This window comes from Camelus ferus, chromosome 10 (assembly GCF_009834535.1).
Source record: "Camelus ferus isolate YT-003-E chromosome 10, BCGSAC_Cfer_1.0, whole genome shotgun sequence".
Lineage (NCBI taxonomy): Eukaryota > Metazoa > Chordata > Mammalia > Artiodactyla > Camelidae > Camelus > Camelus ferus.
The window spans coordinates 1,443,715-1,460,163 of NC_045705.1; the positions used below are offsets into that span (position 1 = coordinate 1,443,715).

The 16,449-nt window shown below is 35.6% G+C and overlaps 1 protein-coding gene across 3 annotated transcripts in view; it reads left to right on the forward strand.

The window, feature by feature from the left end:
• The window catches only part of GRIA4 (glutamate ionotropic receptor AMPA type subunit 4), a 432,139-nt gene that overhangs the window by 266,385 nt on the left and 149,305 nt on the right, over window positions 1-16,449 (forward strand). For all 3 annotated transcript variants that reach the window (XM_032488229.1, XM_006186367.3, XM_032488231.1), the window contains one exon: window positions 7,564-7,748. In XM_032488229.1, the coding sequence (XP_032344120.1) occupies window positions 7,564-7,748 (185 nt within the window). The remainder of the gene's footprint in view (window positions 1-7,563; window positions 7,749-16,449) is intronic.

Sequence of the window (16,449 nt, forward strand, 5' to 3'; positions counted from 1 at the left end):
TCTGAGATGACATCTGAAAGATAAATGGAAGGCAGAAGTGGAAGGAAACAGTCTTTTAAAAGGAGCAGTAGCGTGTGCAAAGGCACTGAGGTGGAGCTGCATGATACCTTCTAGACTATCTGAGAAGGGCAGTGTTCCTACCAGGTAGAAAGCAAGAAGGGTAGTGGTACAAAATGAGACGGAAAGAGAGGGAGGAGACAAGCATGACCAAATTTTGGTATGTATCAGAAAAGAATAGGAAAACATTGAAGGCTTCATTCAAGGAAGTGCCGTGGACACTTTCTAGACAGAAACTAGAGCAAGATCAGTATAGCTGCCATATAAATGAGTGAATCTATTTTATATGGAAATTTTATACTGGAAATAAACTTCTCCAGTGGTCTAGCTCTAGAAAAGCCCAAGAGAAATAAGAGAAAACAACAGTGTTAGATCATGCCTCGGAGGAGGTTTTTAGTGCCTTGAACCTGTGGCAAATAGCTGACTACTTGCTATGTGTTTATATAAATAAGGGTTAGTTTCAGTTGCAACTGACAGAAAACTTTAAAGACTTAAAGTATCAAATTCCCCTATAAGATGTCTTGGAATTAAATATGAACACTGCAATGTAAGGGTCAAGGGCCAATAAATGTTATTGTCAGAAAATACGAGAGGACTTAGGAAAAATCTAGGACCCCAGTCTTTGAAGGGGGATTTTTCTATTTTAACTCTCAGTTGTTTACAGAAAAAGGAAAACTCAAAATATTCCAACTTATCTCAGGTTTTCATGTCTGGCTTCAAACCATGTAAGCGGGAAGATCTTTACTTATCTTCACTATGCCCTTCTTGAATTATGACAAATAAATGTTATAGTCACAGCTGCGGATAATTTTAACCAAGGTACAATGTTGCTCACTCCTTCTGTGTGCTGAGAGTTTAGAGTCTCGGCTGAAGCATTTGAACGTGTTACTTCAGTACCTAAGCTGCTTTGGAAAGAGTACAAACTAAATGGTTACTAAATCTGTTCTATGGCTCCGGCATGGTGGCATTAAATGCAGTGAGGATTACAGAATCTTATTTCTTTCTGTGACTGAGGTTAATATACACCCTAACGTAGACTTCCAGGCACACACACCTTTCTCTTCAAATATACTAGCTTTGAATGCAGGTAATTGTGCCAGATCAGAGAAACTGGGTGGTACTGATACCCGCATAGCAATTATAAGATTAATGAAAGAGGCTTTAATTTGAGGAAGTACAAACTGCTGCCTCCCTTTGGCACTTCTTTTTAACCTCAACATCTCCTCGTGGGACAGCCCCAGTCCTCTCCTTCCCAAACCAATTCGCATGACCTCAGTGTTTCTCTATCTCATATTTATCATAATGGTATATCCTTCGTCTCATTACGTCATTATTCTGATGATATTCCTTCCTAATTTCTACATTCTCCCTTTCCATTTCTCCTCAATTTCTTACTTCTCTAAAATATGTTTTTTTCTTTTTTTAAATTAAAGTACAGTCAGTTACACTGTGTCAATTTCTGATGTACAGCATAACGTCCCAGTCATACATACACGTACATATATTCATTTTCATATACTTTTTCATTAAAGGTTGTTATGATATTGAATATAGTTCCCTGTATTATACAGAAGAAATTTGGGGGTTTTGGTCTCTTTATTTACAAATCTCAAACTCCTAAATTTTTCCCTTCCCATCCCTTTTCCACCAGTAACTGCAAGAATGTTTACTATGTCTGTGATCCTGTTTCTATTTTGTAGAGGGGTTCACTAGTGTACTCTTTTTTCTTTTAGATTCCACATATGAGTGATATTATATGGCATTTTTCTTTCTCTTTCTGGCTTACTTCACTTAGAATGACAATCTTTAGGTCCATCCATTTTGCTGCAAATGGCATTATTTTATTCTTTTTTGTGGCTGAGTAGTATTCCATTGTATAAATACACCACACTTCTTTACCCAGTCATCTTTCCATGGATATTTAGGTTGGTTCCAAGTCTTGGCTATTGTAAATAGTGCTGCTATGAACATTGGGATGAATGTACCTTTTTGAATTAGGGTTACCTCTGGATATACACCCAGGAGTGGGATTGCTAAATCATATAAGTCTATTTTTCAGCCTTTTGAAGAATCGCCATACTGTTTTCTATAATGGTTGCACCAAACTACATTCCCACCAACAGTGTAGGAGGGTTCCCTTTTCTCCACAGCCTCTTCAGCACTTATTGTTTGTGGACTTTTGAATGATGGGCATTCTGTCCGGTGTGAGGTGATACCTCATTGTAGTTTTGATTTGCATTTCTCTGATAATTAGTGATACTGAGCATTTTTTCATGTACCTGTTGGCTATTTGTATGTCTTCACTGGAGAATTGCTTGTTTAGGTCTTCTGCCCATTTTTGGATTGGGTTGCTTGTTTTTTCTTATTAAGTTGTATGCACTATTTATATACTCTGGAAATTAAACCTTTGTCAATCACATCATATGCAAATATTTTCTTCCATTGTATATTCTTGAATCAGTTGCATTCCTTTACACTAACAATGAAATAGCAGGAAAAGAAAGTAAAGAAACAATCTCTTTTAAAATTGGATCCAAAACAATAAAATACTTAGAAATAAATCTGACCAAGGAGGTGAAAGACTTACACATGGGGAACTACAAAACATTGATTAACGAAGTTAAAGATGACTTAAAGAAATATAAAGATATCCTGTGCTCTTAGACTTGAAGAATTAATATTGTTAAAATGTCCATACTGCCTAAGGGAACTACAGATTTAATGCACTCCCTGTCAAATTATCCATGACATTTTTCACAGAACTAGAGAAAAATAATCCTAAAATTTATATGGAATCACAGAAGACTCAGAATTGCCAAAGCAATACTGAAAACCAAAGAATGAAACTGGAGGAATAACCCTTCCCAACTTCAGACAATACTACAGAGCTACAGTAATCAAAATGGTATGGTAATGGCATAAAAACAAACATATGGATCAATGGAACAGAATAGAGAGCCCAGAAATAAACCCACAGACCTACAGTCAAGTAATCTTCAACAAAGGAGGCAAGAATACAAAATACAGTGTCTTCAGCCAGTGGTGTTGGGAAAATTGGATAGCAGCATTTAATCAATGAACACTCCTTCATACCATTCACAAAAATAAACTCAAAATGACTGAAATACGACTTCTGTGTTCAGCCTTCTTTTGCTGCTGCTCCTGTTGAGTGCACCAGTGATCGTCTAATTAAAATCACCACGGGCACTTTTCTGTCCTTATCTAAGTGAATGGTTTTTTATATATATAGCATATGGATAACTCGCTCCTTTTGAAATTATATCCACCTTGACATAAATTTCTCCTGATTCTCCTCTGTGTGCATGTAACTGAATCAAGTAACTCTTGTAGAATATAATATCAGATAAATACGCCCAGCTTGTGTTGCTAGCAATTTCTCTCGATGTTACTACTCATCCAAAATAGGTCATTATCCATGAATGATATGAAAAGAGTTGATGTGAAATGAAACAGTAGCTCAAGGCTGCTTACATCACTGTGATTCTGCTTAGCATAATTGATAACATCATTACATAACATAGCATTTTTAAAAAATATCTGTATGTAATTGACAGTGTTCATTCATGACCTTGAAAAAGCTTTTAATTATAACAATGTGATCTTGTCCATGGTACATTTTCACTACGACTTTTTTAAGTTATTTTGGTCTTTTGAAGTTACTTATACAACACTGTATGATTTCCATAATGGTTAGTTACTTACGTATCAACTTTGCTAGATAGTTAATTCCTTGTAGAGACAAGAATCATAACTCTGTTTATCCTGGCATACTTCAGAGAATCTGGAGTGTTAAAAAATTAAATTAAATTAAAATGCTAGTTTTTTTTTTTAATAGAAGCAAGACTTTAAAATTTCCTTACAGTAGTGAACTCCACATTAGTCTTATGATATTCACCTAAAACCGTAGTATTCATTTTCTGACTGGCAAGATTATATTACAGATTTTCAAATAACTAGGAGATACATGTCATAGCCAGATGTAGATTTAGTATGATTTGATTTGTGATTTTCTAATTTATAGAACAGCTAAGCTACACAATCATAGATTCAACAGCAGTATTTTCTCTGAGTTCCAATATATTCCCAGCTATTTTGGCAAATAAATGTAAGACACACACACCTGATTATCAATAAATAAGAGATGACATTTCAATCAAACAAACTTATAAAAGAATTCAAATTTTCAGTCAGACTCTTAAACTTGAACTGTGTGTCCTTTGCACTGACTGCATTTAAAAGATGCCACTTATTTCTGATTATGACTAATGGTTCTTTTTAGGCAACCAATGTTCTTTACCATTTAACAAAGATTGTGTCCTAGGGTTTTGTTTTATTTCAATTCTAGTGTCATTTCTAAATCTGAAAAATTAGATTTAGAAATGTTGAATTTGAATTATAATTGTGTTTTATTAGTGTGTCTTTCAACATCAGTTATGTAACTAGAAACATATATAAATTTTAACAGAAGGTGTACGGCTCTAGATTTTGTAAAATTCCTGTAGGCAGGAAAATAACAACCCAGCACTAACATGAAGCATGTTATCAACGTGATGGGATAAAACAAAAAGGCAATAGCTAAAGAACTGTGCCAAGCCGGGAATTGGTCCTAGGGAGCAAGAGACTACTTCCATGCGTATAAACAATAGTTGGTATTTTTACAACATGCAAGAAAAATCAAACAAAAAGTTTTAGAATTATTTTGGTATGACAATAAATAAAAGGAGAACAGGGAAAAGTAACAGGTCAAGATGTCAATTAGTGTTTTTAAAAGGAACATGTTTATAGATGTCCAAAATGAATAAAAGAACATTGATTCACTATCAGAGAGTAAGTCCCAGTGACAGAATAAATGAGTCATGAATATGTACATTAAGGTTGTGGAATTTACGTTTGTGTGTTTGATGCATAGTGAGGAAAAATAAACTGAAATGCCGGAGTCTACAGCTGAGAAAGGTTTATTGATCAACAGAGCACTGTCCTTTGGAGCAGATGAGAGACAGAGGTTTGTCTCAGATCCATTTTGCTGGCTGGCCCATGCCAGAGGGTTTTAAAAGCAAAAAGAGTACAGGGGAGGTGGCTTTGTGATTTCAGCTTCCCAGTAAGATTTCAGCTGTAGCATCCTGGCACCATCTTGTGACTCAATGTGTCATTGATGATTTTTGACTGATCTATGTGTTCCTGCAAAGCAAATTTGTAAATCATGGTTTGTGGCCTTTTAACTTCTTTCTAGGAGAGAGTAAAAACCATGGTTGAAGCATTTTATTATTTACTTAGAGCCTATATGATGGTCAAGAATCTCAATTTCAAAAAAATTTTTTAAAAAAAGAATGCAAGATACTGAGAGATTTAAGATTGTAGTCAGTGAAAGATTTTATTCTATGTGGCTTTAGGGCTACCATTTTGAAATGAAGCATTTTCTTAATAAAATACACTGTCTTTGATAAAGAAAAAAAAATGATTGCAAAGAAAAAAAATAGAATCCCAATTTTCAGCTGGCCGCTGCTGTTTTTTCTTTTAGGACCTTTTGGACCTTGTGTTTTTTCTAAGACCATTTGGGCCTTCTGTTTTCTTCAAGACCATATGGGTCCACTTTTCTTTTGTTTCTGCATTCCCTCACTTCCCTAATTAGTAACTGCTTAAGTCTGCTCTTTGGAACTCAGGGAAGGTATAGGAGATCAAAGCCTTTATTTAAAAATAAGAAATAGGGGACACAGAAGGGCTTTTGTACCCTGGAGGGCCCCACAGTATCCTGCTCAGTTTCATTAAGACGGGACTCAGACCATCGTGTTACATATGCATAAAACAGGAATTAAGGGAAAGAAGGGTACTGGATTTGAGATGGGGGTGGGGGGGGTCTAGGTAAGATCTGAATAGATAATTAAAGGCGTACGTTACAAAAGGAAAGACTAAACGGAGCAACAGACAGACTAGAGTAATTGTACAGTGATTAACATGCCTCTTTCTCCCTCTTCGGGGAATTATTTTCCATTTAGATAAAAATGAATCCTGATGCCACAGTATTTCATTTGGCAGGATATCAGGCAATTTATATTTCAAATATGATCTCATCATCAGTTCCGTCTGCTATTAACTGAGCATCCATAATGTTTGAAACTCTGACTTGTAGAAAACATACCTAAATATCAAAATCCTTGAATCTCAGAGACTCACATACCAATCAGAAAACTGAGTACATGTGCTCTTATCTAGGAAACGCTTTGTATACATTTTAAGCCTTCACTTTTAATCTACCCAGCTCTCCACTCCAGGGGCCAAGACAGGGAGAAACTATAGGCACCTGCCGTAGAAGGAGCTCAAATAAGTGTTAGGCCTTCTTAAAGAGAACTAGCATCTTTTTCTTATGCTACACTACAAGGGGTAAAATATTAACAGTCTCTGATCCTAAACAATTCTTGTTTAAAGGCTGCTATTCATAGATTCAAATAATCTTTTCCCTTTTTTCACATTCCAACTCAAAATTGAGAGCTGGAAAAAAGCAAGAGTTCGAGACAATGTGGGTGTGAAGAAATTCTCTAAGCGCTAGGTTCATGAGTTTGCAGATACTAAGACCCATGACTTCCCTTCCACACGCAGAGATCTGGACGAAGAACAGGCTAAAGGCCATTTCTCCCCCTCTGTAAGGTTGTCTCCAGGTGAGAAACACTCCTTCTTCAGCAATCGTAGAAGCACCTTCTCAACCTTCAAGACCTAGTTCAAGTTATTTCTCCTCATGATATTTTCCCTTGTCCCATCAAGGCAGACGTAACCAAACTTCCCCGTGGGTCAACACTTTACCTCAAGCTCTCATTACACAGTTGTAAACTAAGTTGCATTTATTTCTATATGGGTTTCCTCTACTAGATTATGAGTTTAAGTGCCCATAGCCTCACCTAGTTTTCATTCAATTCACTGCCAATCCACATTATTCCCCTGGCGAGACAGGAAGATTAAACAGTGCCTTCTCCATTTACAATAACAGGTCCTCAATAAATACTATTGAATGCTTATTTTTTCTTATTCTCTTCCATAGTTGAACCCAAAAATATTGTTATTTACATGCTCAAGGGGAGAGTCAAAACAGTTGTTCAAAATTAATTATGTCTAGTGGGTAAAATTACCGAAGGTTTAGGAAATTGTTCTCAACTACAGGTAGAGCTGGATTCTGTTTTTGGTTTAGCTCATCAAAAGTGTCTAAAGCAATGTTTATATTCTCCAGTAGAGGGATTTTGAGAGCTTACTCAAGGTATGGTGTTGCTACTTCATTCAACCAGTATTTTTTAAGGGATGTTTTTGCCCTGACTAAAGAAAGCAAAATCAAATGATTTAGAAACAACCACTCAGATTTTTTAATTTCTAAGAATTCACTGTATATATTGGAATGTAAAAATGTTGATGTAGACTCAGTGGTGTCTGCATAAGTTATTTAAAGGGAGTAAAAGTGTGTTTTTAGTAACCCCCTTTGTATTTTTTTTTTTTCTCTACTAGGATACTCAATACTTCAAGCTATTATGGAAAAAGCAGGACAAAATGGTTGGCATGTCAGCGCTATATGTGTGGAAAATTTTAATGACGTCAGCTATAGGCAACTTCTAGAAGAACTTGATAGACGACAAGAGAAGAAATTTGTCATAGACTGTGAGATAGAGAGGCTTCAAAACATATTAGAACAGGTAAGTTCTGGATTTTCTGTTATTATTAACTTAGACCTTCTACAAAAATGTTGACCTTTGTTGATTTATCAGTATCTTCTCCCAACCACTTACCCTGAAGTGAGGAGTTCGGGCATTTTCATTCATGATTTATCTCCAAGACTAAATCGTAATCCTTTATCACCAAAGGCCATCTCAGTTCTCAAAGCAGTTAGGAGCACTATTTCTCACAAGTTTTTAAGATGTACAGTAGAAAGGACCTTTTCTGAAGCATCGAGATATCTTGATCGCTTATTTTCATGAACATCAATTTTGAAAACTAATTCCATCTAAAAGATTAGAAAATGTTAGTATTTGTGACTCTGTGCTTTTTCTAATCTTCAGAGAAACAGCTACATGAAAAATAGTAAAATGTGTTGGTAAAGCAATGAAATAAAATTAAGTAGCATACTGCGCCTAACATTGTTTCCTCTAGATGTTGTGAGCAAATACATTACCACCACAGTGAAGACGGTTTCCAACTCTTCTCACAAGGAATAATCTTTAATAAAGCTTTCAGTAAGTGTTTGTTGATTCGGTTTGAACCATACAGGGAAAGAAAAAAAACTGAGCTTTGTCACCGTTAAATCATGGAAAAATGTCATCAAATAATGGATAACCTTTGCCTTCCCTCTAATCCTGCATATCGTGATAAAGTTTTAAAGGCTGTATTTGGCCCAAACTGCAGTGAATGAATGCCATCTAGTGGTTTTATAAATGCTTGCTCATATTTATCTACAATATGTTAGTTTAGCTAGACAATATTGTTGCATGTTTTGTTGGTTACCTTGCTACATAGAGTTTATTTACATACCACTATGATTTGATTTGTGGTCATAACTTACCAATTTGAAGGTTTATTTATAAGAGCAACTTAAGTACTCAACTATACAAATCAAAACCAAAATATGTCTTAGAGATTCCTCCTTAATATCCAAGGACGCTAAACAAGACGCCTAAGGTTTCCTTCTTCAGCTATATTGCTATTTGTAAAAGGTGAAAGTCAAAAAGCATGTGGTGTTTCCTTTAAAGGTCTAGTGGAGCCAGACTATGCTGTAAGAGGAAATTACAGAGTATTCTGTTCTGTTATCTTTTTATAGAAGGAAAAAAAAAGTTGATGGATGAAATATGTTGATATTATATTAGAAAATATTCATTCCTTACATCACTCAGGTTTATTCCCCAGGGAGTCCAGAAAATCATTCAGGTTGTAATTGTACAAGTTATATGGAGTTTTTGGTATGCATTTATGGAATCCAAGAAAAAACTCTCTCTTTCTTTCTTAAGCAAGACCTAATCACTTCAATTCAAGCTCCCATTCTCCCGCCCTCCGACCCCAGCTCCTATGTTGAGGGTTGAGTTATTAGACACGAACCACTGAAGCATTAAAAATAACTCCTCATGAATCCCACTGTGAAGTCAGTTCTAAGACATTCCTGACCCATTTCAGACGATGAGCAGGTTTCTAAGAAGAACGTCAGGACACCCAGGCACTGTAGATAAAGTCAGAGAACAAGTAAACCTTGAATAAGCTCTTGTTAAGGGAACTGGACCTCTTGTGTTTGTTATCATTTCAAATAAATAATTATTTTTATTTTTTCTAACTTTATTGAAATATGATTAACATACAACAGTGTGTAAGTTTAAGGACTACAACATGATAATTTGATACACAAATATATTGTGAAATGACTACCATAGTAGGGTTACCTAACACCTCCATCACTTCACAGAATTACCATTTCTTTTTAGGGGTGGGAACATTTAAGAGCTCTCTCTTAGCGACATTCAAGTATATAATACAGTATTGTTAACTACAGTCACTATGCCATACAGTAGATCCCCAGAACTTAGGAAACTCGAGTGTTTACCGACTATTTCTATTTCGATTCTTGCAGAATTCTAAAAGTTTTCTATCATTATTGCATAGCAATAATGAGACTATTAGTAGACTTTTGTTCTTTTAAAATGCCGCTCAAATATAAATCTCATAAATTATAACAAAGTCTACTCTACAGTGAAAATATATTGTGTTCTTAATTGTCCTATAAAATTTCTCCCCAAGAAAAGTTGTTTTTCATTCTGAACTTTTTTTTTTTACTATCTATATTTTAATTCCTGTAGCCCTAAGCAAAATCACTTTTAATGTTTCTTGGTTTCACTCAACTCATCTAAAAACAAGATCTAATCCAAACTTTGTCAGAAATTTGTATATACACTTCAATAACTCTGTGCTTCAACATCCTTTTTAATAAAATGAAATAACAATAGAAAATAATTTCAGAGAATAAAACAAAACATTTTTTAAAAAATAAAATGCTAAGTAATATTGATCAGAAAAACATCTCTGATTTTTCCTATTAAAGTACAGATGATTAACAATATTACATTAGTTTCAGGTATACAACATAGTGAATCAATATTTTTACAGATTATACTTCATTTAGAAACATTATGAAATATTGACTATATTCCCTGTGCTGTACAGCATATCCTTGTGTTTTATTTATTTTGTACATAATAGTTTGTCCTTCTTAATTCCCTAACCTATTTTGTCCCTCCCACCTTCCCTCTTCATGCTAGTAACCACCACTCCGTTCTCCATATCTAGGAGTCTGTTTCTGTTTTGTTACATTTATTACTTTGCTTTTTTTTTTAGATTCCACATGTAAGTGGTAAGACACAGTATGTGTCTTTGTTTAATTTACTTCACTAAGCATAATACCCTCCAAGTCCATCCATGTGGTTGCAAATGGCAAAAGTTCATTCTTTTTTATGGCTGAACAGTATTATTTATATGTTTTATACACACACACACACACACACACACATATATATATATCACATCTTCTTTATCTGTTCATCTGTCGTTGGACACTTCTGTTACTTCCGTATCTTGTAAATAATGTGTGCTTGTAATACACAGCAGAGTATTGTAAATAACTCTGCTGTGAACACTGGAATACATTTATCTTTTTGCATTAGTGTTTTCATTTTCTTTGGAGATACATCCAGGAGAGTCAAATTCCTAAATCACGTGGTAGTTCTATTTTTAAGTTTTTTGGAAAGCTTCATACTGTTTTCCATAATGGCTCCACCAGTTTTTACATTCCCACCAAGAGTGTACAGTACCATTTTCTCCATATCTTTGTCAGCATTTGTTATTTGTGGTCTTTTTGACAATAATAGCCATTCTGACAGGTGTGTGGTGCCAACTCATTGTGGTTTTGATTCGTGTTTCTCTAGTAATTAGTGATGTCAAGCATCTTTTCAAATGCCTGTTAGCTATCTCTGTCTTTTTTGGGAAAATACCTATTCAGATCTTCTGCCTGTTTTTTAATCAGGTTTGTCTGTTTATTTGTTATTGAATTGTGTGGGCTATTTATATATTTTGGATATTAGCCCCTTAATGGTTATATTGTTTGTAAGTAATTTCTCTCATTAATTAGGTTGTCTTCTGTTCCGTCAATGGTTTCCTTTACCATGCAAATGCTTTTAAGTTTCATTAGGCCCCATTTGTATATCTTTGCTTTTGTTTCCTTTGCCTGAGGAGAATAGGAGCAGATGATAATTGCTATAACTTATGCCATTTCTGCATATGTTTTCTTCTGGGACATCTATGGTTTCCAGTCTTATATTTAGATCTTTAATCCATTTTGATTTTATTTTTGTATATAACAAAATGTTCTAATTTCATTCTTTTACATGTAGCTGCCCAGTTTTCCCAGCACCACTTATTGGAGAGACCGTTCTTTCTCCATTGTATATTCTTGCCTCTTAATTGTAGATTAATTGACAATAGGTGCATGGGTTTATTTCTGGGCTCTGTATTCTGTTCTGTTGATTTATGTATCTGTTTTTTGTGCCAGTACCATACTATTTTGATTAATTTGTAGCTTTGTAGTGTAGTCTTAAGTCAGGAAGCCTGATACCTACAGCTCTGCTCTTTTTTCTCAATATTGCTTTAACAATTCAGGATCTATTCTTATTCCATATAAAATTTTGGATTACTTGTTCTAGTTCTGTGAAAAATGTCATTGTATTTTTATAGGGATTGCATTAAATCTGTACATTGTTTGGGTAGTATTAAAATATTAATCTTAAAATATTAATTAAAATCTTAAAATATTAATTCTGAAAATATTAATTCTTAAAAATATTAATTCTTCCAATCCATGAACACAGGATGTCTTTCAAGTCTTTGTATCAGCTTCAAATTCCCTTCATCAATGTCTTATTGTTTTCAGCATATAGGTCTTTGACCTCCCTGATGCAATTTTAAAAGGGAGTGTTTTCTTGCTTTTTCTTTCTGATAGTTAATTTTTTGTGTCTAGAATAGCAACAGATTTCTGCACACAAAGCTTGTATCCTGCAACTTTATTAACTTTACTAATTCTAATAGTTTTTGGTGGAAACTTTAGGGTTTTCAATATATAATAACATCTCACCTGCAGACAGTGACAATTTAACTTTTTCTCCTCCAACATAGATGCCTTTTATTTCTTTTTCTTGTCTGATTTCTGTGGATAAGACTCCCAGTACTACGTTAAATAGAAGTAGCAAGAGGGCATCCTGGTCCTATTCCTGATTTTAGAGGTAAAGATTTCAGCCTTTTACCACTGAATATGATGTGACCTGTGGGTTTGTTATAACAGTAAACCAACTCTACAAGAAGTGTTAGAATGGAAAAGAAAAGGCTATAACAAGAATTAAAAATTTATTTAAAAAAAAAGGACAAATCTCAGTAGAAAAGGTACTGCTGTATCAAGAAGGGTCAAAGCAGGCACTGGGTACCGGCCAGTGTGCACACTGTGACAGCCCTGGTCCACCAGCGGAGTCCCAGGCCATTCCCAAGCTGCCTCCTCCACTCACACCAGTGATGGCCATCCTTGCCCTGTTCAGGTGCAGGGCTGGGTCACAGCTTGCTACATCCCCACTCCAACTGCACTCTCTCCTCAGCAACCTGTCTTCATCCTACTGAGAGCTGCACCAGAGCAAGGGGATCCGGAGCAGGCTATGGGCACAGCCTGGGCTGTGTGCTGGGGTGGTTGCAGGAAACTGTCCAGAGCCCCAGGAGGTTTTCCATCTGCTTCCTTCAGGAGTAAGCAAGCATGTGTTCACCTTCAAAAGTGGAGTCTCAGTTTCTTACAGCCTCCTGTTAAGTCCCACTGGTTTTCAACCCAGCTAAGAGGATTCATCTTCCCAGTGTTGGACCCCAGGGCTGGGTCCACAAAATGTGGTCACACCCCTTCAGTCTCCAGGGAGGACATCCAGCCCCACATTGTCCCCCTCCTCTTCTGTGTCTCCTGCTAGGGATGCAGTCCAGACTGATTGCTTGTCCTCCCTTCCCACCCATCCCTGTGTGGATCTTCCTTAAAGTCTTGGTTGTGGAAGAGCCTCACTACCAGTCTCCAGTTTGCTCACAGCCTGAGTTGCTCCACATGGAGATGTATTTTTGATGTGTTATGGAGGAAGTGAACTCAGTATCTTCCTTCTCTGCAATCTTTATCTCCCTTTAGAAAAATGTTTTTGAAAAAAAAGTAATCCTTTCTCAGAGGATGGTGAAATTAACACAATGAAGATAAAGGATGTGTTAGTAAGTTTCTAGAAGGATGGGCACGCTTTATGTTGTGGTGACATGCTATCAATAATTACTTTATTTACATTTTAATTTGTATCAATTTTCAAAAGCATTATGGAAATAGCTCACCCAATTATCTCTCAAAATATGTTAATGGACAACTGTGGTTAGAAAAGCACTTTATCTTCTGTGCATGTTTTCTTAGTTATTTTTAGGCCACGAACTATTTAGTTCTCATAAATGTATTGCTGGTTAAAATAGCAGTTAGCCATATATTCATGCAAACATCTCAATATATGTGTTTCACGACAAGTATGTGAAAATATGGTTTAAAGTATAATGACTTTTCTACCCTTAATTATACCATAGGAAAAAAATGGAAGAATTTATGTAAATACCACCTACTTAGCTATTTAAGGCAACAGAAATATAATGAAACTACAAAGTTAGATTTACTATATTGTTTATATCATGCTCCAATAAAACAAATTACATTTCGGCTCTCTAAATCCAACGGGCAATTTGGTTCACTCATCTGCAGGAAAAAAAAAAAAAAAAAAACTCCAAAAAGAAACTTAAAACTGAAAGTATTTTTTGAGTATTTTTTTGAATTTGTGATCAATTATTGATAGAAAGAGTTTCAATTTTTACTGAAAATAATATACCATTTTGGACACTAGCATTATTCTTCTCACAATACATTAATTGTTTTATGGGATAAATCAAAATAGCTTAATATAGCTGGGAACAAATGAATTGTTTTATATCAAAATAAGTGCTTAATAGTGGGAACACTTTCATATATTATTTTATTTTCACATATATCCGTTGATTTTAAATTCTAAACTTGATTGCTTGCAAAAAGTCCCCAATGATTTTATCTAAAGCCTTATCAATTGAACATTTAAGTGCCAGACTTTGATAATATATGTTTAACCCAGTAGCAAAAAAAGTAACAAATAAACTTGATTTTAACTGTCTTTCTGGCATCAAAGTTTATTCGAACAAAATATCACTTAAGGCTACTAGTTGCTCACATATTTTTACTCCACCATGGAAGACTCAAGTGGCATGCAGCTGGATTTCCATGTTACTATAGTGTGAAACCCTCCTTTTATCAACACCCAACTTACCCCCTGGAACGCTGTCATTACACTGCACAGTGGGATGGCATGTATTTCTTCTGCCTCTTCCTTCGATCAATTGACTTACATCCTCAAAATTATTTCCAAAAAAAGATGAATGTTTTCACTTTTTGAGAGATGGGTAAGAAATCTTCAATTGTTTATTTTTTTAAAAGTAAGTGGAGGAACTTAATGCCTGTGACTCTTCTTCTGTTTATTTTAAATAAAAAGCACTGGACTGAGATGGTCTTGAAAAGCCCTGCTCCTTGTAAAAGTCAGTAGTGCTATTTTCCACTGAAGATTTCCTGATAATTGCATGTGATCTTGAAGCGATGTATAATTTTATGTGTAGGATATACCTTGAAAAGAAGCATAAAGCCTCAGGCAAGTTCCTTTCTCTATATTCATTCATTCTACAAATACTTGCTGTGTCCACTTTATTTAGGTCAGGCACTATGTTCTACTGAAGATAAAGTGATGAGTAAAGCAGATGTATTTTCTGTCCTAGTTAGTAACTCCTACCTGGTTAACGAGGGCTTAAGTCAAAAGCATTTGCTAAAATCCTACTAAAATATATTCTTTCTATTTGAAATATAGTGCATAGAAAATGATCAAGCATCTCAGGCCTTTTGCTAGGAGTGCCAGTTCTTATTCAATAGATGATGATATAAAAGGCATTAGAAAGAGAACTGGGGCTATGCTGACCCTGGGACAGTTTATTTGGCCCTAGAATGTGTTTAAAGAGTCTTAACCAAGTATTCATCAGGAGAAGATGACAAGGACTGCCCTTACAGTATGAACTAGATGTTTAACAAAAGAATGGCTCTACAGTTGGCTCACAGATATCTCACACTACCTCTTTGTTGCATCCTTCAAATTAGCTGATGCCCTTTTCAACAGTGTTCTCACTTTCACTGTATAAAAGGGAAATTCAATCTCCCATTAGACACAGTGTGAATCCCAAATAACTGGCAAGCCCAGCGACCTTGTTACACTGTTTGCAAATTAATCAAAAATGCCTAAAAGCCATGATTGACCTCTCAGAGGTTGATTACATCACCCGAAGAAGCCAATAACACTATTTCAAAGCGTGATCACTTAGAAAAAAGGAAAACTCCTCACAGATAGAAATATGGCTATTTGCACGGAGGTGGTGAAACGTGGACATGGCCCCCAGTTAACTTACTCTAAATCCAAGGTTGCCTCCTTATCTAGCACCACCTGAGTGAGACGTCAGAACCCCAGCAGGATTTTTGGCAAATGATCAAATACGTGGCAACAGATAAAACCTGCTTATTAGGAATCTGCATTTACAAATTTTCAGAATTCTCTAACGTAAAGGAACTCTACCCAGTTCACTTCACTTCCAGAAACATCTCTGATGGCGAATAAAGCATCAAAAAGAGCCCAAGTCTTAAATGGCCTGCTTCCTTATGCTACAACTGATTACATCATTATTTAGATGGAAATGAGCATTTTAGTTACTGGCTAATGGCCATAAGGTCATTTTTTCACACTAAAACAAAACAAAAACCCCCACAAAAACAAAAGAGTAAGGGACAAAAGAGACAAAACAAAGAACAAAGAGAAGAGGAAAGCTGGCTTCAGTTACAGGGAGTAGCCACTGAAGAAGAGAGCTGATAAGCAGAGATAACAGCTGCGATGATTTGAATCATCTATAGGAATTAAGCAGCATACATTCTGATAGTAAGAGTGAGTCAACAGCCGTAGACTGGACAATCCCGCACTTAATTATAATAATATATAATATATTAATTCAACAGCTATGTGCCAGACAGCATTCCAGGCACTGCAGGGCTGGACGAAGATGAGCAAAACATGGTCCCTACACTGAGAATGCTTTCACTCAAGCTGGGAACTCAGAAACATGAATAAACAATTACAGGGCAACTTGATGGGCTCAGAAACAGAGCTATTAAGAAGCATATCAGGAACCTAAAAGATGCGGTGACTGAAT